Here is a 24908-nt window from a genome sequence, read left to right on the forward strand (position 1 = left end):
TGTATAAATGATTGGTGATAATTAGGCTTAGGATTCTTAGGTATTTAAATATTTTTTTTGAGCGGCCCCACAACCGAATATCAAAAATATCTATCTGTTTCAGACAATTTTGAAACATTTAAGCCCTATTTGTTAGCACCTATTTTTAAATATTTTTAAGCACATATTTTCACATAAACACAGAATTTCAATGTTCCAAAACCAATTAAATAGTGTTTTAAATAAAAATACTCGACTTCAAATGCTGCAGAATATTAAAGCTGTTTTGGAAAATCCATCAGATGCCTCAGAAGTTTCAATTTTTTCAGAAATAGTTTCATTTACATACGCAATAATAACATCTGTAGAAGTGGAAAGAAGATTTTCCGTGTATAAAAATTTGCTAAGATCAAATCGTCAAAGATTGATTCACTTTCGAAAATTTGAAGCATTATGTTATTTATTATTTATTGTAATGAAGCCATAAAGCGTTTTCTGTTTGTGTGAATAAATAATAAATTAAACTGTTGAAATATATATGATTTATTGTAATAGGTACTTATTTAAATTTTTAGCAACTTTTTTTTGTTTTTTAGCACATATTTTCCAATTATATCTACATATTTTAGGTACCTATTATTCATTTTTTAGAACCTAAAAATCCCAAGCCTAGTGATAATAATATATGGTGTACTTTAACTATCAAGTATTCGTAGGAAAACATTATATAAATTAAAATAAAACACAATAATATTTGGTTTTCATTCCACACCATAATATAATAACAACCAGAAGACGCGGTATAATTTTTTACTTTTTTTCAAAACTTTATTAGTGTTTACACTTGTTCAACATATTGATGTATTATTTCTACAAGTAATTATAATCTGTTAATTTGTTGATATGAATAATAACACGATCTTAATGCTGTACGGCCATCTCTTTCCATCACTACAGTTCGCGGTGAACTGCGATACGGCGAACTGCATACGTACAATTCACAATATGTAACGGCATAAAATGCAAAAAATAAATTGAGTAAAAAATGTTAACAGTACCTACTTAATAATTATTATAATCCAGCCCATTACAGCGGTATTAATAATTCGAAATGTAAATTTCTCAGGTAAGCTGTTAGTGATGATATCCTCATCATCGCCCTTTCACCCTTGTGGCGGAGGTGCCGTGTGTACCTTCACTAAAATAGCTCACTGGCAGAATATTTGGTTATATTTAACAATAATAATTCATAAAGATAGTTAGATTTGTACAGAAACTAAATGTACTAAATTTAAACAAACTGCTAATAAACGATCAAAAAAAATAATACTGAAATATCATTTTGACATGTCATATTGATTTCCATAGTAACGCACGTATATATTTATAATTTAGTTGCTAGGACCCCAGACCCCTAGCAACCAATAATGGTGTCGAAATAACTTTTCATACAAAACAGAATTAACTGAAAATGAATTCAATTCTACTTAAAGATGGCTAAAAGTATTTAAAAAAAATGCATTGACATCGTGTTCTGATATATTCTAAACGTTTCAAATGTCTAGCTAGTCGGGAAGTTAGTTAAAAATCGATTGCAAGATTTGTACCGGACAAAGAACCATCGGACAAACAACCACCGGACAAATAAGAATACGAGCTAAGAAAAACGTTGCAATAAATATAAGGCTTCCCAACGTCGATTCTAGCCTAATCACCGAAGGGTCGCCAGTATAGTGAATATCACTAGATACCTACACACTTTCCTTATTTTTCATACTTCTCGCAGCCATCCAGGTTGTGAACCAATGACTTAAATAAATAATGCTCCATCCTGATTCCTGTCAATTACCTTTATGGTTAGGGACTGTTTTGTTTGCAAACCACCGGCCCTATAATCTGCCGGCCCGATTGGGCCCTGGACGTAAGGTGCAATCTACTCCTCTCGTAAACAATGCCGTCCATCGTCAGGTCTCCGCGACGTGGAATAATGATGCAGGAACACGATCGCGAATATATCACTCAGCGCGTATTACGTAGGCAAACTATTATTCAACAGTTTGTTGCCATTTAGCGCTGTAATAAATCTAATCAATACGCAAAGACATAGGTAATATATAGAATAATATTATATACCTACATACAATAATATAATATAGTAAAAAACATATCATCATCATCATCAGCCTGAATCTATCCACCGCTGGATGAAGGCCTCGTCAAGCTGCTTCCACTTCTCTCGGTCCTGTGTATTGCGTTGCCACGTACTTCCGCAGAACTTTATCATTTCATCGATCCAGCAGCATCTAGGTCTATCTTGCGGACGTTTTGTACTTCTTGGATACCACTGGATGACTAGATTTGTCCAACGATTGTCTCTTCTTCGAACTATGTGTCCAGCCCATCTCCATTTAAGGCTTATAATAAACTCTATTACATCGCAAACCCTTGTCTGCTTCCTTATACACTCATTCCTCTTTATGTCCTTTCGCGTTATGCCCAGCATACACCTCTCCATACCGCGTTGAGCTACTCTAAGTTTCTGGATCTCTCTTTTACTTAGGTCAGGGGTCGGCAAACCGCGGCTCGCGAGCCACATGCGGTTCTTTGGGTATTGGCGTGCGGCTCTTTGCCAAATTCCCAATTTACAATTTCTACAAAAACTTTTGCAAAATTTCACAATTTTCATTTTTTAACATTGATTTGTACACTTATTATATTATATACCTATAATGACATTAGCGAAACTACTTTTTCCTCCGTGATGGTTGATGCAAAAAGGCATGATTGTGTCGTTTTAAATCCGCCCATTGCAAAAGTCAACGAATTAAATTTTTCTCCATTTGATATTTCAGCAATAAAAACATATATTTACGTTAGTTATATTCGGGAAATCTTCTTCACTTAATAAATAAACAATTATAAAATGAATTAATTCATTTAAATAAATCATATTTTTAAAAATATATGTAGGTATGGCTCTCGATGTTTTTTTAACCGTTGTGCCACTCATAATTGGCTCCTTTGGTCCAAAAGTTTGCCGACCCCTGACATACGTAAAGGTAAAGTTTTAGTAAAAATATATATGTAATATACATATATATTCTTGTATCACAGTTCACCGTGAGCTGTCTTACCGGCGGAAAAAATGACTCGTTGTAACGTTGTTGCGTTGTGACAATAATATTCCAATTTTATTAGATTCAATAAGAACATTAATTTGAGATTGATTGGTAGGTATCAACTATATAATAGTAATGTGGTCATTATTATCAGCTATTTTATAGGAACAAATACTTGCGAGCACCTATCAGAATATTGTATACATAATCATATAATATATGATAATATGATTGTATTTCTAATTTACTAATTTTTTTTTAGTGTTTTATTTAGACATGAATTTTCTCAATATTATTCGGCCATCCATTTCAGATACAACATCTCACGGTGAACTGTAATACGTCCAACTGCATGCGTATAATTTTACGGAATTTTTAGATAGATTTACGGTAGCTACAGTGTATTATTCATTTGATATAAAAAATCTTTTGATTAATTTATCAGCAAGTGCATTGCGAAACAAAAATTTGGAGAGATACTGACGCCGTCTATGAATGAAAGTTAATAATATGTACCTACTTTGATTCAATATAATAAAACATGGTCGCCGATATTAACGTAATTCGATAACACCGCAGTTACCTACATAGTATTAGGAAATCTAGACATCGATTGTTCAATTCGATAAACCACACCAGTGGCGCACCCAGGATTTAATATTGGGGGGGGCCAAGGAGGAGAATGTTAATTAGTCCAATAGGCTCTTTTTTTTCTTCACAGCCTAATTTATCGTTTATCGGTCTTTTGTCTATTGCACCCGGTGTACCTACACCATGGTCCCCACATCCTGAAACGGGCCCTCAGGCTAGGATATTTGGTGGGCCCCTTACCTACCGCTAAGATTAAAGGCAGTGTGAAACACTACATTAACGTTTTTCAAATTGTGTTTTAGTTCAAATTAAGGGTACTTATACAGTGAATTATTGGCGATTTTTAACACATCTACTTTAATAATGGAGCTGTCGAGTATCGACACATAATAATCAAAAAATATAAAACGTTCATGGCCATGAAGTGAAATAGCGCCGCAGGCGACTTTTTTTACTATTAAATAATTTATGATGTGTGTTTATCTCACTTATCTGGTCAACCCGACACGATGGGCCCCCCACAGCCCGGGCCCCCAGGCTATAGCCCTTTCAGCCCTCCCCAGCCATGACCTACACCACTCCGGAATTTGGGTGGACACCGAGAATTTTTTGACAGTTACATTAGGGATTGGGTTTCGAAATATTTGTGTTAGAAATTAAAATCTAAGAATTTTTTCTAAAAAGGGTGCTGGAGAATTTGTAATAATTTACAAATCATTTTTTAGCCGTGTTTTTATTTGTCTAAGCCTAAAGGTATAGTTTATTGGCTTTCAATTTCAATGTTTAAAATCATTCTGATAATTTTCATGTTTGGGGGGTGCCAGGGCCCCTTGCCCCCCCCCCCTGGGTGCACCATTGAACCACACCATCCAGAATGCGATGGATGCGAGTTCAAGTCCTAATAATTAACTAAAAAATATATCTAATATGTATATTTCTGCGGTTTTTTTACAGTGACCGATCGCAACACACTCCGACACATCTTCAAAAATAGTGATCATCAATATTAATATCGGAATCATGACGAGGCTATAGAAAATTATGTCGTTATCATTATTTTAACCTAGAACAAATCTAAGAACATAATTAAGTTTATTCACAACTGCAAATTGGGCGTTAATATGAGAGAGAAACGATTAGTCAGTCCAATTCCTGCGAACTGCGCCACGGGGGATTTGCGGATGGTCTTTTAAAGCAACTGAAAACCGTCGGCGCTGCATCGTCCAGGATAGGAAAAAAATAGTGGAAGCAAAGGTCCGACAATGGTTGCAGTGCCAGAAATGATCATGGTGATATATGTGTAAGGATTGGACTATGGCCACGTGGAGAAATTATTTCGAAGCAATAGCTGTCAACGTATCTATTATAATTAAAAAAATTCTAATATATCTCCACGATATGGATGTTAATATTATAATGATTCGTCATAGAGCGTAAAAATTGATTTAGTTTTTTTTTTAAATGACTCTTATTACAAAAATGTTGATGATGACTGAGAATTGATGAGTTATAATTATAAAGAAATAATAGTTATAGTCTGTAGTTATTTTGTGATCATGATCATTATCAAGCTTAAGCGTCAATTACATTGAGCTTCTTTACGAGCTGTTTGTTGGCGAATTTATAATCTGCCTGTAAAGTCGCCCAGTGTAATCATCGAACAAGCTAACAAGCAGGTTGTAAATACTCTACCGAGAAAAGTTGAAAGCCGGTCAACTTTACACGCTACACGCCGACGTGTGGGCCTACTGCGTCTGCGCAGTAGCAACCTCCCGGTAAAAAAACGAACTACGTTCTGTCAAAATAGTCGCTGGCTTGTGGCTTCTCAGCGAATGGAAAGTTTTGTGTGTAATCATCAAATCGCAGTAGCTGAATCGCCCGCTTTTAAATTCGCTAACAAACAGCTCGTAAAGAAGCTCAATGTAATTGACGCTTTAGCTATTGGTTTGACGATGTACTTTAGTGTAAGACAGCGAAATTCGGCGCCCCATGTCTTGTCCTAGTTGGCTGCCCCAATTTCCTTCATAGGTTACGAGTATTTTATTTTATGTTAGTTTGTATGACGTACGTAATGCAATATTATTTTACTTTACAGCTATGGACGCAGAATTAATTTCTGAGTATTTGTAAACAATTTAGGTGTTAACTATAGCCAATAAGCCAATGGCACTTTATAATAAAGATTGCCGAGAACAATGCATGCATCATATAAATATGCTCCATTTACTATGCGGTGATAACAACTTCGAATGCGAACAAAGGTCCAAGAAAATAAAAATATTAATAGTATATCAATGGCTCAGTTCCATAGTACCTTCGATAAGCCAAATATTTCAAGTTTTGCGTTATGTTAGCCATTATATTCGTATATCGCTCCTCTTCAGTTCCACAAAATTACTAGCTGTCCTCGTAGGGCCGAAGTTTTTGTCACTTTTCTATAAGTCAGTATAGGTAGGTGAGTCAAAACTTTGATAAGCCATTAACCAAAACTACTAATTCCAAGTTGTACCACTATGAAACTGAGCCATCGATATGTATACATGTATATGATGAAAATTAAGTAATATTTAAAAAGGTACAATAGGCTTATCAGGAATACTTTATAGAATAAATGTTGAACATAGTGGAAATATATAGGTAAGTATTTATTTTATTGTCATGTTTGAGGTAGTGAATGCGCACTAATTTCACACTTTTTAACCGACACTTTGTTGATATTTTAACATCTTCACTTCGATTTGTGCGCTACCGAATTGTCTACCAGTTGATTTGGACAAATTTAAGAATTGTCCCGATGATTTTACAGGTACGTGACGTTTATATCCGATATTTCCTCTCATACCGTATTTACGATCGCCCTAAAAGGTATCTTCATAACGAGAACAAGTGAAATTAATAAATATATATGGTCAGTAAAAAGAGACTGACACAAGTAACCTTATTCAAAGGAAAAGTTATTACTCGCACCCTGTCTAGGTCAAATTCTTTTCCCACGTTAAACGAGTCTTTCATCCGCATAATGGTTCGCCACAGGTTTTCCTTTCCGAATGTCACCGTGCCATCGAGAAATACAGTTGAAATATGTACGTTTATATCCGTATGAATGAATGCATTTAGCTGTACAAATCCGTACAAGTATTAACCTAATCCTTCAATACTATTATGTACGAACTACGAATAGAGTTTTAAGGCAATAAAATAACCAGAAGAGAAGCTAAATTTTAAGTCCGATATCAACAAACTATACATAACCAATATGATATTACGTAAGTATATATTTTTACTATTAAAGGAATTACGATTATTTTATTATTCCCTAATTATACTTAGCATGCATTACCATAAAACCAAATTTTAAAACTGAATATCAGGCATGTACCTACATCTACTTTTTTATATCATGTTCGATCCTAAGAAGATCATAATATGGGCACACAGAGTAGGGTGAATTAACAGATTTCTGTCTTTTACGAGAAATGGATATTAGCCACTTGCTCAACTTATTATATTCTGACTTAAACACAGATTGAAAAAACAAAATGTGAATTTGCAAGACACAGGATACGAACGTGGGACCCACGATGTCATAGGACGACGCTTAAGCCGCGCGGCCATCGTGGCCTCTACTTACTAAGATATTACGTTGTATTACTGATCGATTCATTAATTTCTGACAAGAAATTTTGTCAATCTTCAATAGAGCTTGTGATTTCTCGGCTTTTTCGATTCTCGAGATTTAAAAAATGTTGTATTCAAGAATATTTCGTTCTTGAGAATTCGAGATTTGTTTATTATTTCATGAGAATTTCTTTCATTTTTTTGTCATCCAGACTTGAAGTTTATAGATTTTTTACCTACGTAGAATTTAAGAAATTCGGTTCAAAATGAAAGTCGAGATCTTTTTAGGAATAAATTCCGTCCATAATCAAAATTGACAACTTTTTAGGTCTTCCGGTGAAAGTTTTCACCAGAAATTACTCTAAAAGGCTAGATCCTGCCAAAAAAAACTTGTTGGCATCGCTACTTCCGAATTATTTTTCTATAAATATCTTCTTCTTATTGTGCCATCCCCTAGCGGAACTCGGCCACCATCAAGGCGATCTTAACTTTGTCATCTGCTACCGGGAACAGTTCAGTGGAGCTGTAATTATATCTAATAGCCAAGTACTCCAAACGCGCCAGTCGCGGTGTTAGTACTAACTGAGTTAAGGTTAGAAGATGTGAACAATAATATGATCAATGGTGTTGGTGTTTTAATTCAATCTGGGAAAAACATTTCAGCAATTAATTAATTTTTCTTCCGAGTCCTGGGCTGTAGGTATATAGTTCCTTCAGCCTTACGGTTATTCCAGGTATATGGATAGGTACTATAGTGGAACAATTTAATCTTGAACGTGCACAGACGCGATGTCTTCTATTGCGTACGAATTAGGCAGAGCTGATAATATTCTGATTATTGTAACGTCTGTACTTACATCAATAATATTGCATCGTTTTCTCTCGCTCGTCGCCCCTCCTTTGTTTTCAACTAAAACTATAGAACCACACGCTAAATGGAGATAATCAATGTCCCCATTTCAAAAAATACTACACTTCGTGCCAGGAAACCCAATAATTAACGATTTATATAGATATGGTAGTATGCAAATTATTGTATACTGGAAATAGCAGAATAGTTGTGTTTTGGTTAAGACAAACGTAAACAAATGAATAACTATTTATCGTGACAATAGATCTTTAACGTATCGTAGAAACTGAAATGCCATCGGGTTGACGATTTATTCAGTGACGATTTGAAAGTATTTTATTATATTTACACATTACACAGTTCCGTGCTTAGATCAAATTAACATAGGTATCGTTAAGCTAATATTGAGTAAATCATAGAAATTATTCTAAGGCTGCGAATTTGAAAGAATTCCTTCGCCAGTCAGACCGGTTTCACACGGAGGATTCATTCACGTATCCGATACGGGTATTATGGATACTGAGTTGACAATACTTACTAATCACGAGTATCTCCGTATGAAAGGCTTCATTTGTTTCAATGTAGACTCTGTATCCGTCATACCCAAAGCATTTGGACTCCATAATAGGTAATAGTAATTAACTAATTATAGATAAGGGGAATTCCGAATACGACATTTAAGGCAGTTCGGTTTTCGATTCGAACGGTTGTATGTGTGTTATATTGGTAACAATATGACTATTTTATTTTTCTGTTGGCAGTCCCGAAAGTAAAATGGCGGATCACGTTTACGTGGTTTGAAGTATGTTGCTTTGTTTACACTTTTCTGGGTTTTACTTGATTATTCATCTTTAAAATAATGGACAATGTATTGGATTTGGCTGCTTGCGTAGTTAACATTGACGGGTAAGTATCTAAAAAACACAGGTGTTTTTATACCCGAGGGTGGCCTTGCAAATTGATAAAACAAATATCATAGTAGAAGTGTGAAGTTTTCTTTAAATTAACCTGTTATGCGAAGTCATTTGTATTTAACCGAATCAGTAGACCAGAAGTTCTTTTGTTTTGCTTTAATTTCATATATTATTTAAGCTCCATCTCTATAGTATAGAATAGAAGAGGGGTTTTTTCAACTTAACAAGGTAAGTATGACACGGGTATCAGATGCGAGAGTCATCCGTGTGAAACCACTGTAAGTTATCAGCTACCTTTATAATTTGAAATGGGTATTAATTTATGTCTCATGACTTAAATTGAATTGAAATAAATATTGATAAAAAGTAATCCGTCAAAAACTAGTTATGGTGCATTTAGTACCCAGTGGCGATTCATCCTACAAGGAGGCGCCTAATTAAGTGACTGTATTTTTTGTCAAATAAAATAAAATCGTAAAAGATGTTGAAATAATTACTTAGTTAATAGGAAATTATTACAGACACGGATGTCACTGATACTGCGCCAGAATAATATAACCTTAATTATAATATAAAAGCATGTCTACACCTGTAGTCAGTGAGCTGTCGATCGCGTAGTTTGTAGAATAAAAATCGGTAATTGAAAACCCCAAGATAAATTTACAGCATAAAGATAAAATCTTTTAAAGTGGTGTTTCGTAGAAGTCCTGTTATTTTTCTTATGGTTATTTTTATCACACTATTAATTCGTGGTGGTAATGTAGGTATGTATTTACCTATTCTTTTTTACATAAGTAATTTAAAATTTGTAATGTTATATTTATTTTATTAATATGTTATTATTATCCTTAAATTCAATTCGGATAATGTTTTGTATACGTGCCATAATAGTAGGAAATCTATGCGAAGCAGCCGCGGCCCGCGACTCAGACCGCTAACGCAATGCGAAAACTCAACCCCATTGTCTCCCATCCCCTGCGAAGAAAATTTCGTTAAACACCTAACATCACGAAAGCCGTAACGACTGCTTTCGCGAAGTTATAAAACGAATCCACTTCCGGAAATTGCTCAATTTCATATAGCTAATATGTAATTATCTAAAATTACCAACTGACCGGAAAATCAATACTTTTTCGCGGTAAAAAGCAAAATTTCTTATTTCAGCATTTTCTTTACGCAAGTCTGCACAACTTATAGTTGGTGTTCAAGTTTGGTGATCGATTGTGAATGTAGGTACCTATAGGCAGGCCCGCCCGGTCCATATGCGTAAAATATACATTGCACGAGGGCGTTCACAAATCAATAATTAATTTTTATTAAGTATTACAATTTTCAACGGTTAGTAAGTTCAAAAGATATCCTTCCAACGACAAGCCATAAAACTATAATAAAAACAACTCGTCAATGTTGTTTACCTTTATAGAGTTATCTAAAATAAAGATTGATTTTATTTGGATAACGCATTTTCAGAAAATATCTTAGTTTAGTCTTAGGTAATACAAATACCGGTATTCGTAAAGTAATTGGAAAAAAGAGAAGTATATACAAATAAATATACATAATATAAATGTATAAGTCTCTTTAAAATATTAATATGTTATAGCATGTGTCATTGCTGGTCACCAAGGACGATGAAGGGTGGCGGAAGTAAACTAAACATCGCGTAACACGACAAAAAATTACAGTCCATTTTTAAAACCGGTATTTCGGTATCGAAAAATAATGGGATACCGGTTTTTAAATACCGACATTGCAATCCCTAATAAGTACCTACTAAAAAATATTTGTATTCTATAGGTATAACAACCAATAAATACTTAGGTATTAAGTATTAATTGTTATTTTCATGAAAATGTAAACAATTGACAGCTTTAAATACTTTGAGGTGCACATCGCGGGGGGTGGAACTTTGCAAAGAGAGATCGCTATCCGTATGGGAATGGCTGAAATGACATTCAACTCGATGCGGAATGTTTAGGACGGCTCAGAGCAACCGTATACTGAGCTTAGGCAGTTCAGAATGAAGAAGCGACGTTGGACCTGGCTCGTGAACTAGCTACGGGTGCCTCAGGGTGAATTTCAACCTGGCGGGCCTGGCAAGCCTACCGGATTCCGGAGTTCGGGAAAACCGCTAGATACAATTCACAGCAGGGCTTGAAATGGACGGGAGTCCATTTCTCAGATTATCGCTCAGTCTCGTGTAAAAAATAATTTGACCGCGTGAGCTAGGTAGGCTACATAACAAAAATCACACCAACACACTTATTTTACAAAACATTCATCAAATTAAATTAATAAACATGGCAATATTTTTGGAAAATTATCAAAAGTCCCGGTTCGTAAAATTTTCCATTTTGAGCGCTGATTCACAGGGTGCATAATAATATGTCGGAGCGACAGGGATTCTTGGAGGCACCACATGGTGTCCATGTTATGTTGTAACTGAGAAGCGGACATATTGAAAGAAGAAGAAAAAGAACTCGTTTGTATTAGATTATCAGACACCATCTTGTTAAAAATGTATAAAAACATTGGTTCCGTACTACGACGAAATTTAAGAGCGTACTTCAGTGAAACGGCAAATAATTTTCAACAGTAGGTGCGACGAAATTTCTCACTAGTCGCCAATTGGAGATAGATAAAGAGGTGTCCGCACGTCGATTTGTTTTGTCATGGCGTCGGATGAAAATATTCTTAAATCGTGTAAAGATGACTAAAAAACTTTACTATGTACTAAAAAAAGAAAACAAGTCAATGAATATACTAATATTATTAGTAACAATAAACATAACATTAAATGGACGCATGTTGGATTTTTATGACAAATTATCTTTCGTTCGGCACGCGTCATTTGCACAACCCGCGCATCGCCTAGTCACGATCTTTTTAGATTTACACCATGCCTCAACTGAAGTATAGCCTTTTAATAATACGAATAGATGACAACGCGTACTATAATTTTTGCCGAAATGCTATAATTTCTTGGATCGCGTACTATAATTCGGTGATAAAAAGATGATGTACAACTGTTTCACATGTCCCAAGTCAGTCGTACTATTCAAAAATGTATTTGAATGTAATAAGTTTGTAGATACGAGTACATCGTAAGTTTATCATCGATCATCCATCACCAGGCGTCGCTAATCATTCCTAGCAGCGATTGGAATTAATTATGATGTGTCGGTTTACTTGTCAGTTGTCACGAAGAATTAATATGCACCGTCCTTTACATACGACAGGTTAGTCATCGATATAGTTCAGATTCCTTCAATTGGGAGTATCCGCTACGATATCGTATTAACAAGCACAACGATACGAGTAGGATTGAGTAATAACACTTATTAATTATGTATATACGGCAGATAGAATAGATGCGTTGGTAAATAGGAAGACTCACCCATGGCACCAAGTTGCTGCGGCGTCAAAGCAGGAGCGTCAGCCGCTATTCCACCAAGTCCACTAGCTCCGGCTCCGAGAGACCCCGACGCCAGCGACATCCTTTCACTCAGCGCGATGGATGAGCCCAGACGACGAGGACTGCGAGATGCACGGGAACTCCCAGACACCGACACTACATCTGTGAAATGTACAAAAAATATAAAGATGGTAGATATTTGGAGATTGAACAAAGATAAGTGAATACCTATAACCTAATGTAACTTCACATTAACCATAGTATAATTTGGATAATACTAAAGGGAGTGTGGTAGAACAATTAATAGTCACAGAAAATTAATGTATTGTAAGTTGAAGTAGGTATTGAAACATGACTGCATTTTATAGCTGCTATAAATCTTTCACGTTGACGTTTTGCAAAAAATATATGAAATACACGATTTTTGTGGTTTTCCAGATAAATATTCTAAATGATTACGGTTCAGAGTGTTTGGCTGTTTTTGTATGTACCTATATATGTATGTAAAATTGCTTTAGGTCTTTTGAAATCAATCAAACAATGCAAAAAGTCAGCATCTAACGTACACGTTAGGCATAAAGCCCATTGACGCAGCGAGTGCGGCGCTCGCGCAAATCATCAAAAATACAACGTAATCAAATACGCCAGCGCCCACTGGACTTAACGATGCCTTGCGCGCCGCCTGCCGCATGAGTCACCGTTTTTCGCTTCTCGGCGATACGATTTAATGAAAATACAAAGAAGTCCATTCATTGAACACGGCTACCAAAATTACGCTGCTTGAGGCGTCGTCGTACGACGGGCGAAAAGCAATTATTTAATTACAGAGAAGTCATTGTTTAATTTTATTGCGTGTTCAGTTTATCGCTGGTTGAATAATGTCGTCGTAAATATTAATGACAAGCCCCGAAATAATATAATATTTTTATTGCTTTGTTATGAGAGACGCTGTAAAAATAATTGTTTTGTGCTGCTTGGGCCGCTTATTACATAGGTGAAGGGTAATGCGCGGCGAGAGACGTGTGATTATGGTTATGAATAAACACTTAATACGCCGACTTCGCGCGCTCGACGCGTTCTGTGGGCACCATCGCTTAGACCGAGAGTTTTATTTTTCATCTTCACTTTCATACATTTTAGCTCCGTTTATCTCATGGCCCCCACATCCTGAAGCGGGCCCCCTTACCTATCACTAACAGTGGCGAAGGGTGAATTTTGGAAACAGGTAGGCTGTGGAGAAAGCACACTTGTTAGATGTATTTACGGGAAATAAGAAGATAATCCGACATAACTACTGATGAATAGGTAGGTACACAAAAACCGATGAAATTTCAAAAGCTCACTGATGGTATAAAATTAAGCAATTAATTTGAATTATGTATTTTCTTAAATATAAACGCAAGATACGCTGAAAATAATTATTGAAAATATCCGCTGTTGTGAATCTGTTCCATAACCATTTATAATTTAACCCGTAAACTAGATATTTTAAAATACTTCTATATTTAAAACACAGACTTAGATAATATCAGATTTCAACTTACATAATTGGCTGAATAAATTCTCTTAGTATATGAATAAACTAACAGACAAATAAAAATCACGAGATAAATTATTTATTATTTTTAACAACAATCAATATTTATATGTGATTGAATCCCTAGAAATTATTTTTTTAAATTATCTTATAAATTATTTTGAATAAATGTGCACTTACGTAATATGTAAGCGTAAGCGCTCCTTAAATAGCTTACCAATTTATATGGGCCGCCGCAGACGTCTTGAAATTATGAGAAACAAACTTCATATAAAAAAAGTTTTAGATTCACGCGAACGTAATCCATACAATATGTTAAGCGAAACGAGATGTCGCTTGTTTTTTTAAACCTTCGAGAGATGCCATAAATGGTGCTTATTGAAATAGTGGAAAAGATCGTAAAATTATTATGACAATTATACGATAGATGTCGTTGGGCATATTGAATATATTATTATGTGATTATATTATTTAAGGGGGAGACGCATGCCAGCAGAGAACCTAGCGGACATATACGAAGCTTGCAATTTGAGATTTTTTTTGATAATTTACAATTTCAACTGTATTATTTAATAAATATGTATCCGAAAACATTAAAAAGATTTTTTATTTTTTTTAAACTTAAAGATAAACTTACAATTGTAAAAAAATGTAATAAAATGTGAATTCGTTGCAGGGTCAAATCTTATTATTGCATTATATTTTATGGTCATATTTATCATTAAAATTTAGTTTATTAAGTTTTAGATTTTATGTGGTGTAGATTTTTGACTAATTCATCGTTTTAATATTTTTTATATATATTTTAAAAAACATCGATTTTTATAAAAATATAAATGTGTATAACTTGAAATCCTTTTTATTTATATCAACTCGAGCTTCAATATTGTGACCATGCCAAAAATAAAATTTGATATAAATAAAAAGGATTTCAAGTTATACACATTTATATATTTTTTTAAATCGATGTTTTTTAAAATATATATAAAAAATATTAAAACAATGAATTAGTCAAAAATCTACACCACATAAAATCTAAAACTTAATAAACTAAATTTTAATAATAAATATGGCCATAAAATATAATGTAATAATAAGATTTGACCCTGCAACGAATTCACATTTTATTACATTTTTTTACAATTGCCAGTTTATCTTTAAATTAAAAAAATAAATAAAAAACCTTTTTAGTGTTTTCAGATACATATTTATTAATTACTACAGTTGAAATTGTAAATTATCAAAAAAAAACTCAAATTGCAAGCTTCGTATTTTTCCGTTAGGTGCCTCTTTTCGCCTCTGATAGTATAAGCATCCCCCTTGGCTTTTTGGCTTATTTGGCTTTAAATAATCGCCTAGTATGGAGTCTTCGCCACTGATCACTAAGGTTAAAGGCAGTGTGATTTTCTACACTAATGTCCCCCAAGTGGTTTCCACGGAATTCCAGGGTTAAGGGGGTATTAGCGATTTTTAAATAAATCCAGTTGATATATTGAGTTGTCGGCACTTAGCATATCATTGGGTCTATTCTATACCTATCGAACACTAACTTGATAAATAGTATCAAACTTAGGGTAGGTTTGTATCAAAATATTAGCACTTATTGTAACAATTACACGAAGCTGGTTTTTATTGTTGCAATAAGTGCGATATTTTAACAGCAGCAAGATAGGTGCTGTTAAAATATAGCACTTATTGCAACAATAAAAACCAACTTCGTGTAATTGTTACAATAAGTGCTAATATTTTGATACAAACCTACCCTAAGTTTGATAATATTTATCACTTTAACACTTTAGCGGTCGATAAGCATAGAATAGACCCACATGAAGCACTGATCGCGACTTCCTTTTGTGGTAGTCAAATAATATGCAAACCCTCGCCATATTGGATAAAAATCCATTTTGTAAGTTAAGAAATGCAGTTAAAATAATTCTACACGTGAATTATCATTTAATTATGTGAATCATCATGTCACATCGGATAGCCACATATTTTTAAATGTTAATAATTATTAAGGGAAATAGCCCTCAGGCGACTTTCTTTACTTTTCGAGCAAATTTGTGGTGTGTGTTTTTCTAACTTAACTGGTTGACCCGACACGCCAGGCCCCCTCTAAGCCCGGGCCCCTAGGTTAGAGCCCTGGCAGCCCCCCCTGTGGGGGGGGGGGGGGTGGGCTACCTACATTGTCAAGTATCTATATTCAGCGATTTTTAAGTAACAATATAATAATATGACCTATATTGTATAGTGTTGTGAAAATGAAAACTGTAATAGATAGGTCTACCTAAAAAATTTTCCGTGATAACTAGATTGTGAGTTTGCATTAAATTTCTAAAATTAATGATAAAAAAAAACTTATAAATAGGTGTTCACCATTAAAATTTGTATATTATCGATGCATATAAATAAATTCATCCAGACAATTTTTAATATCGCGTAAACTAAACGCATTGCTGCATGGTGGATGTCTAGGGTTGTTTTATGAAACAGTATAAAAATGTTTTTCACTAAAATCCCTAGATGTCAGTGTATCAAAAAAAATACGCATAGGGATACAGAGTATTTGAATTATTCCAGATTATTTTTTATTGAATTGACATTTAAAATTTTAGAGATTAAATTAATCTAGCTTTAAAGATTAAAAAACCATTATTATTAGCTATTTTAGATATCATTTATTTTAGATTCTAGACATCTTTTTTGTATTTCGCAATGAATTAATTGTTATTTAACTATTTATTAATTTACAATAAAATTGATATGGTTCTGACCTCCATTGGGACTCCTCATTCCCGATGCTCGGAAACGCTTGTTGAAAATTTTTCTGAGACGTGGGTTCGGTAGGTTGGGGGCCCGGCGGCGGGCGAGATGCCGCGCGAGCATTCCTACAACAACCACACTCACTCCCATCACGCCAACACTCCAGATTACAACCTGGAAATAAATTAACATTTCATAATATAACACAATATGCACCTAGTTGACTTACAGTGATTTTGTCACTCTAGTCCTAGCGACACGTATATCATCTTTCAGTCTATCCATATTTGTGAATATTGGCACTCAAATCCAGGGTTTAAGAAAGTACCAATATATTAATTTTTATTTGGTAACAAAAAAAAAATGCACTGGTTTGCGCCAGCCTGTTGGATTTCACTACAACCAGTGTTGATAAAAAAAATGTGATCATATTCCAAAAAAATAATTAGCTAACTGAATACTACATAATATAGGGAAATACGAGGAATAAAAAAAATATGATTACCGTTTTCATATTATCTTTACAATCATTAGAGGATTTAAAATATGCCATTTGTTCATATTTAGTGAAATAGGCCTTTCGATAAACGCTGAAGATTTGATGACTATATTAAAATACGAAAAAAAATTAGTTTCTTCTATATAAATCTTTCCAAATGATCATAGTTTATTTAATTCATTGGAGTACCTATTGTCTTCGTTTGTTCATGTATATTTCTCATATGAACTGCAATTGTTTGCCATTTCACTTATGTATGCTCTTAAGCGTCATGGGTCCCAGGTTCGAATCCTGGGTCTGGCATGTACACATATTGTTTTTCAATTTGTGGACGAGTCAGAATATTGAGCATGTGGGTGACATCTATTTTTCGTAAAAACAAAATCTGTTAGTACAAGCTTCCACTCTGTGGAGGTCCATATTATGATCCTATTAGGATCATGGTCGGAAAAAAAAATGTAAAAAAAAATATCGCCTGTTAACGTCAGACACAAGACTACAGTCTTCCATCAATAGGGCTTTGCGTAGTGTCATTCATCATGATATTATATCCGTCTCAACAGCAAAGATATTGTGCAGACGTCAAGTAAAACAAACTAAGGTGATAACATCAAAAACTTATAGAATTATAGCGCCTGCACATGTGCATGGGATTACTGCCAGCAATAGTATGTAAATTAAACTATCACGATAATACAAAAAAAATGCTAATTGGTGACACCTTGGTTGTCACTGCATGCATGTTTTCTGTGCTGCGCGGTATGATTTGTATTTTTTCCAGGATTGCTGGTTCGCCACTATCGTTCTACTATGCATGCAGGTATTGCGCAAATTGCAACTGTCGCGTGAAAATTAAGAAGCCGCTAAACTTTTTTGATCCATGCATGTAGTAATGCAACTTGCACGATAATATGTGTTTATACTAGCATTTTATTATTATGGTCACAATACATACTGTCAGAGTAAACCCATACTTGTGTAAATGGACTATTAAACTAATGGAAAACTTTCCCTACAGCATAGAATTTCAGCCTCATTCTGACAATGTTTGTTTAAATTCTATTTATACTTTTTATTCCGCAAAACAGAAAGCCGTGTTTTAATTTAATCTTTGATTTTTTTTACAATTCACAAGTAAACATTTCATACACATGTTGGTACGGTACCATTGTGATAAATAAGCTACCATAATCCTCAATTATTTGCCACAAGATGCTAGAGTACAATTTATTTTGAATATTATGTTTACGAAGTCTTATTATTATTTCTTACTGTGAGTGAGCAATAATTTAGATTTTTCTTTACAAGCAAATGTAATTTCACTCACAACGCATTAATTTACTAAAATTGTTAATGAGGGTGTGAATTATTTGGCTAACATAAAATAAGCATTAATAAGCATAAAAAAGCATCGTAAACTTCTCGAACTCTTACAGAAGAAAGGCATCGATGCAAGAGACATATTATATTGGAAACAAACAGTAGATATTAAGATCGAAAATGAAATTAGTGGAAAGGTAAAAAATCGTCGCGGTGTAACCTGTACTTAGAAGCTATTTTCAAGGAAACCTTACAAGGTGAATCGGTGGGTATTTTGGATAATGGGAAACCTATTAACAATGTACAGTATGCTGATGATACTATGCTGATTGCTTAAAGAGTTTGCATCAACTGGTAGAAAGGGTTAATGAGGTCAGCAATTCTTATGGTTTAAAAATGAACCTCAAGAAAACACAACAATTACTAGTATCAAAAATAGCGACACCAAACACCAACGCAAATTTTGTCATTACCAGCGAACCAATTGAATGTGTGACCGATTATAAATATTTAGGTACATGGGTCAATGAGAAATGGGACCAGTCTCCGGAAATGAAAACTAGAATTGAGATTGCAAGAAGTACCTTTCTAAAAATGAGACACCTCTTTAGCAATCGAGACATTATCTTAGGTCTGAGATTGCGTATGATATGTTGTTATGTTCTCTCAATTCTTTTCTGTGGTATGGAAGTATGGACGCTAAACAAAGAGATGTCACGGAGAGTTGAAGCTTTCGAGATGTGGCTTTATAGACGCATCCTCAAAATTCCTTGGACTGACTGGGTGACAAATGTTGAAGATCTCAATCGAATGGGAATGGACCGAGAAGTTCTGCGTAGTATCAAAACCAAGAAACTACAGTACTTTGGTCAGATTATGAGAGGACAAAAGTACAGCATTCCCCAACTTGTCATTCAAGGAAAGATCAATGATAAGTGTAGCAGAGGACGATGCCGCATTTCGTGGCTTAAGAACCTCCGTGATTGGTACGAGTGCATCTCTACTGAACTGTTCCGGGTACCAAATGACAAAGCTAAGATCGCCTTAATGGTGGCCGACCTCCGCTAGGGGATGGCACAGTAAGAAGAAGAAAATTAGGACAATCAATGTTTACTAATAGGCACTAAAATATATTATTTAAAACTATTATTGTGTTGAAATATGTCACTAAGTATAAATAAACCATTTGGCAAATAATTTATCATATATTTCCATGACAGCAAAATGACGAAGTAGGGTTATTGAGGTCAACCAAGGAAAATTCATTGGTGTAAGAAATTGAAAAATAACCAACCTTTTGTGATGTTGTCAGGTCTATAGCTCTAAAGGTCACTCCATGTCGCCAAGTTTGAAATTTTCCGATAAACGGACTTATTTGGGCCATTAACGACATAGTTCACGTAGATTACGAGTTAAATAATCGCGACTTTTAAATAATTGTACCTAGAGTTTACTTGGTATTTGACAGTTGTTTTGAAGGTTAGCTGTCATAATATTTAGACGAAAGGAATTCACGATAAAACTATTATTCATATAATAGATTTATTAGTATGATAACAGAAAAATATATTTTAGAAGCTGTCTTAACGTATTTTAGGAAATACAGAGAGATAATGAAGTGATCGGTATAGAAATTTCAATATTCCCGGCGTTGCAAGGAGCAATAGAACGTTTACTAATGTTACAAGGCTTTTAAATATTCTCTTTATTTCGAATTTTATTTTATTTCAATTCGAACTACTGTTGATCTGTGATTACTGTAAAATATTTTTTAATCGAAAATCCAAAATTTTATTTACATGGTTGACATTGAAAATTTAACACAATTGTCACGTTCTAAAGTGTTCTAAAACAAAATGTGCTACATTCAAAAACTTAGTTTATTAACATGAAATTCAAATTTTATTATTCCATCAGTTTTTGTTCGTTTTTAATGCAATAACAATGTGTTCCTGTAAACACGTAAATTATGTGTGAAGTATAATCTATGATGTGTGAGTTAAATGGCAACACTTCCGACTGACAAAATATTGGATGACATTTGACCAAAGTGATAAAAAGCTTAATGCGAAGAAGAAAATAGTATTAAATTATTATGGATATACTCAATTGAAGGGTGTCCAAGTTACGGTACAAACATGACACACTCCCAATCCCTTCGCAATTCAATAGACGATTTGCCAGATGAAGTGCTAGAGTTCATTATTGGTTTTTTACCTCCATACAAAGATTTACAAGACTGCATGTTTGTCAGCAAGAGATGGTATATTTGTTGCAAAAGTTAGTATTTCATTGTCACAACAACTATTTAACTACGTCAGTTATCGTCTTTGTGAGAAATTTAATATATTAATTTTTTTAGGTGTAATGCGAAAAACTACAAACAGCCTCCACAGAGCTATAGCTGACTTTAATATAAGATGGAGAAACATGACGCCAGTGGACATGGCTCCCTCCATTACAAAAAGGTTTTCTCATGCAGCCTGCGTACATGAAAACTCAATGTATATATTTGGCGGCTGCACGACAAATTCGACTTCCTTCAACGATCTGTGGCGCTTTGATCTTTCGAAACGTCAGTGGATCAGACCTTTGACGATGGGAGCCTATCCTACACCGAAAGCATACGCCTCGATGATATGCTACAAAGATTCTCTGATACTCTTCGGAGGTTGGACTTATCCATCTCCATCGCAATATCACCAAGATTGGACTATGTTTAGTGAAATTCATTTTTACAGCATTACAAATAATCGTTGGATATTGATGAACGCTACCAACAGTCCTCCGCCGATGGCAGGTCATTCGGCCATGATAAGAGACGACACCATGATCGTTTTCGGAGGATTATATAAGCCAACTATTCAATCGTGTATCCTATGCTCTAATGATGTATGGATTCTGGATTTGAAAACGATGGTTTGGACCAAACAACCGACCGCAGAACCCAAACCGTCGCCGAGGTACAGCCAATCATTGATTATTCTGAACAAGAATAATGTAATGATCTTGGGAGGAGTCCAAGCATTGTACAATAGATGTGTATACAATGACTGCTGGGTTCTGAGAATGGAAGGGCCCATCTGGACTTGGTATGAGCTTACTGTAAAGAATAAGGAATGGTCTGCAGCAAACATATGGTGTAATCCAGCTATCAAAGTAAGTTACATTAATAATTATTAATACATTTTTTTTAAATATGACAGAAAAGCTAAATTTATTGGAAAAGTGCTCTATAATTAGTGTTTTTTTATTTATTTATTAAGAAAACAAACAGTTACATATTATTATTGATTACAAAAATTTAAAATATAATAATAAAAAGTTATTGCAACCAGCAAAGTTTACATAACCAGGTGTTATAAGGTATTAACCATGGTGTTACCAGATGGTATCCAAAAGGAGGACCTGTCATGGTTTCCGACCAGAAAAAAATGTCTTCCATCCATTTTAGATACGGTACTATGTCCTCAATTTAGCTATATTCCAAACCCCCCCTTTGTAGCCAAGTAAAGTAACCTGCGACCCGCCGCCACATTAACATAAAAAGGAATTTTTAATATGGAGAAAACTCATAAAATAAAGCTATGCATATGGATTATCATTTTATTATAAGTTATAATAAATCCACTTTCATTTTGTTTCAAATATTACGTTTACTCGTGAATAATTAAGCATTCGTTATATTTCTTTTTATGTGGCTTATCAATGATTTGGAAACAAACTTTTTGTTATTTCTACAATATTGAGACATTTACATTCACTGTTTCGGATCATGAATCCATCCTTAGAATACAAGAAGGTAATAAGACAAACATGTCTACTCGATTGGACTCTACTATGATTTTAAATTATAGATATACATACCATCATAAATAGCCAGGTGTTCGAATTTAGAACTAAGCCCATCTTCTTCTTCTTCGGCCATATCCGCCTCTTAGTTGGAGCATATGGACACCAAACGGCGCCTCCAAGAATCCCTGTTGCTCGCCAGTCTTCTTGCATTATTCCAGGTCATACCATATACACTTTATAGATAATATTTAGCGGCCTTCCATGACGCCGGAATCTGGTTGGCTTGAAGAACAGGCAAGCCAGGTTGAACTTCTCTTCTGGCATCCGCAGCACATAGCAGAGCCAGGTCCAACGTCCCCTCTTCACTCTCAGCGTGATGAGAGGCTGCTTGATGCATTATTTTATCTCCTCGTTACTCCTAAAGTCATACCACCCCACCGCACACCCAGTATCCATCGCAAACATGTTTTCGAAGCTCAGTATACGGTTGCTCGCAAGGTGCCATGATTCGCCACCGTCAAGTAGCACTGTCAGAATGCAAGCGTCGAATAGGCGGCATTTGGTTTTGACCGAGTACAATCGTGAGACCCCAACAGACTGTTCAGCTCATGGCTCCGCTGGAGAAGACACCGTAGGTTGTGGATTTGGACAGCACACGCTTGTCCAGGTAGAAATCTGGCCTGGTTTTTCTTGAGGACATCACAGTGTAAAAAGTATTGAATAATATGGTCAAATATTAGCATATGTGGCACGCTCACTCAGCGGACAACTTATACTGGTGCATATTAATCCACAGATATTGTTATTAGAATTTATTATTGTGGATGTTCAAAATTTAAAATCTTGAGTCTTCTAGTGCTAGATTTTGATGATATTAATCTAAAATATTGGAATTAATGAGTTTATTTCACGATTTCAATAAAGTTCTATCGGTGATTAATAAATTGTCAGTTCAATCAGTAGTGGTTCTCATCTAAACCGATTAAGGGATTTAATCCTGAATTTAAAAACAGCTAAAATATCTTGAAGATAAGCGTAGACTTACTGACTTATGTTGTACTCTTTAGTATTTTTTTTATATTATAATTAATAGACACCACGTTCCACAATTGTAAGGTGTGATTAATGATTGATATATATTATGGTCTATAATCACTATCATTGGCAGTAGTTTACATTGCTTCTATTGTATCAACTTGTCTCACTCGGCCCCCATACTGCTTTCTTGTTACCCGTCGAAACCATCGAACGTTATCAATGTGGCATAGTTATATGTGGATTATTTTATTTTTCAGGTAGGAGACAAGGTTGTCAGCCTTAGCCGTTGCCAGAATGGAGCCAGTCATCCAGTTACATCTGCTGTGAGGATAGCATCAGCCGATAGAGCGGTGATAGCTCCATTATCGCTGCGGGTCGAGCAAAACATGCGGCGGCCGTTGAACAAAGACCCCAACATCAATGGTCGCAGAGGTTGCCTCGCCCACCGACGGTCCGGCAACATTCCTGAAGTCAATCACAACGTTGCCGGTCCTAGCAATGTCAACTTAGATCTGTCCTGTAGATTAAGAGTCAGTAATGATAACGTCACTCCCGGGGGGTCCAATGCAGAAGCGAGTGTTAAAAATGGAGACAAAAATAAGCTTGAAATGCCAATGCTCCCGCCGGGGAACGAAAACAGCTTGAAAGAAAATGCAAATAGTATTAGAAATCGCCCATTCCCCAATAGACGGATGAATGTGGGTAGTAATGGAAGTAAACTATTCAGGCAGTTAAATGAAACAGACAAGTTCAGAATGGCCGCGTTCGCTTGTGACACACCTGTTCAACATCTGCCTAGAGATGCTGGGCTGCTCAATCAGAGAAGAATTATCAATTTTGATCCGAGACCTGAAGAAGTGAGAGAAGTGATCAATCGTGTTCCTGCGCCCGTTGTGAAGAAGCTTCGCCGAAATACTCTTGCCATACACGTTCTAGACATATCGTCAGTCCTAAATGAGAATACTTACTCGTCAGTCTCTTGGATGTGTCCTCGAGAAGGGGAAGTGAACGGAGCTCCGGAAGAGTTTATCATGTATTCACTCGTCAGAGGAAAGGGAGAACTCATCATGTTCGGCGGAGTCCACAACGATGTCAATCTCGTCAATAACTACACATCCTCACCTCAGTATTCTAACTCTCTGCATTTCATCACACCCCCTAGAGACATAATTTGATTTATTTTTCTCGGAATTATTATTGTGTATTCTGCCATTGGTTTTGTCAATATGGATGTTTCAAAATCATTTCGATGTACCCATACAAAATAAAATTACACATAACGAATCAAAATTTTGTTTTAAATTGATATTGTATTCTGGATAATTTATATTACCTACACTAAATCTCTACCACCAAAATTATGCAAAACAGGTACACCAAATACGGACAATGTTTGATAATCGGCAAATTTTGATTGCAAAATAAAAAAATATATGACTTGACTCTTCCTATATATTTCATTCAAATTTG

General features: G+C 35.0%; 2 protein-coding genes across 2 annotated transcripts in view; one reads left to right on the forward strand and one right to left on the reverse strand.

Annotated features, from left to right (window-relative positions):
- Positions 1-20288, reverse strand: part of Miga (mitoguardin) — a 325947-nt gene extending 305659 nt beyond the window's left edge. Inside the window, exons 1-3 of the mRNA XM_085955260.1 lie at positions 19900-20288; positions 16798-16960; positions 12469-12648 (exon numbers count right to left, since the gene is read on the reverse strand). Of these exons, the coding sequence (XP_085811386.1) occupies positions 12469-12648; positions 16798-16960; positions 19900-19998 (442 nt within the window). The 5' untranslated portion in view covers positions 19999-20288. The remainder of the gene's footprint in view (positions 1-12468; positions 12649-16797; positions 16961-19899) is intronic.
- Positions 20289-20634: 346 nt separating this feature from the next.
- On the forward strand, positions 20635-24728 carry Fbxo42 (F-box protein 42). Its single transcript, XM_085955210.1, has 3 exons — positions 20635-20885; positions 20968-21764; positions 23696-24728. Exons 1-3 carry the CDS (start codon positions 20744-20746, stop codon positions 24611-24613), a joined length of 1857 nt encoding a protein of 618 aa, XP_085811336.1. The 5' UTR covers positions 20635-20743; the 3' UTR covers positions 24614-24728.
- The last annotated feature ends 180 nt before the right edge of the window (positions 24729-24908 follow it).

This window comes from Rhyacophila brunnea, unplaced genomic scaffold (genome assembly GCF_057557595.1).
Source record: "Rhyacophila brunnea isolate RB1 unplaced genomic scaffold, BYU_Rbru_1.0 scaffold_5, whole genome shotgun sequence".
Taxonomy (NCBI): Eukaryota; Metazoa; Arthropoda; class Insecta; order Trichoptera; family Rhyacophilidae; genus Rhyacophila; species Rhyacophila brunnea.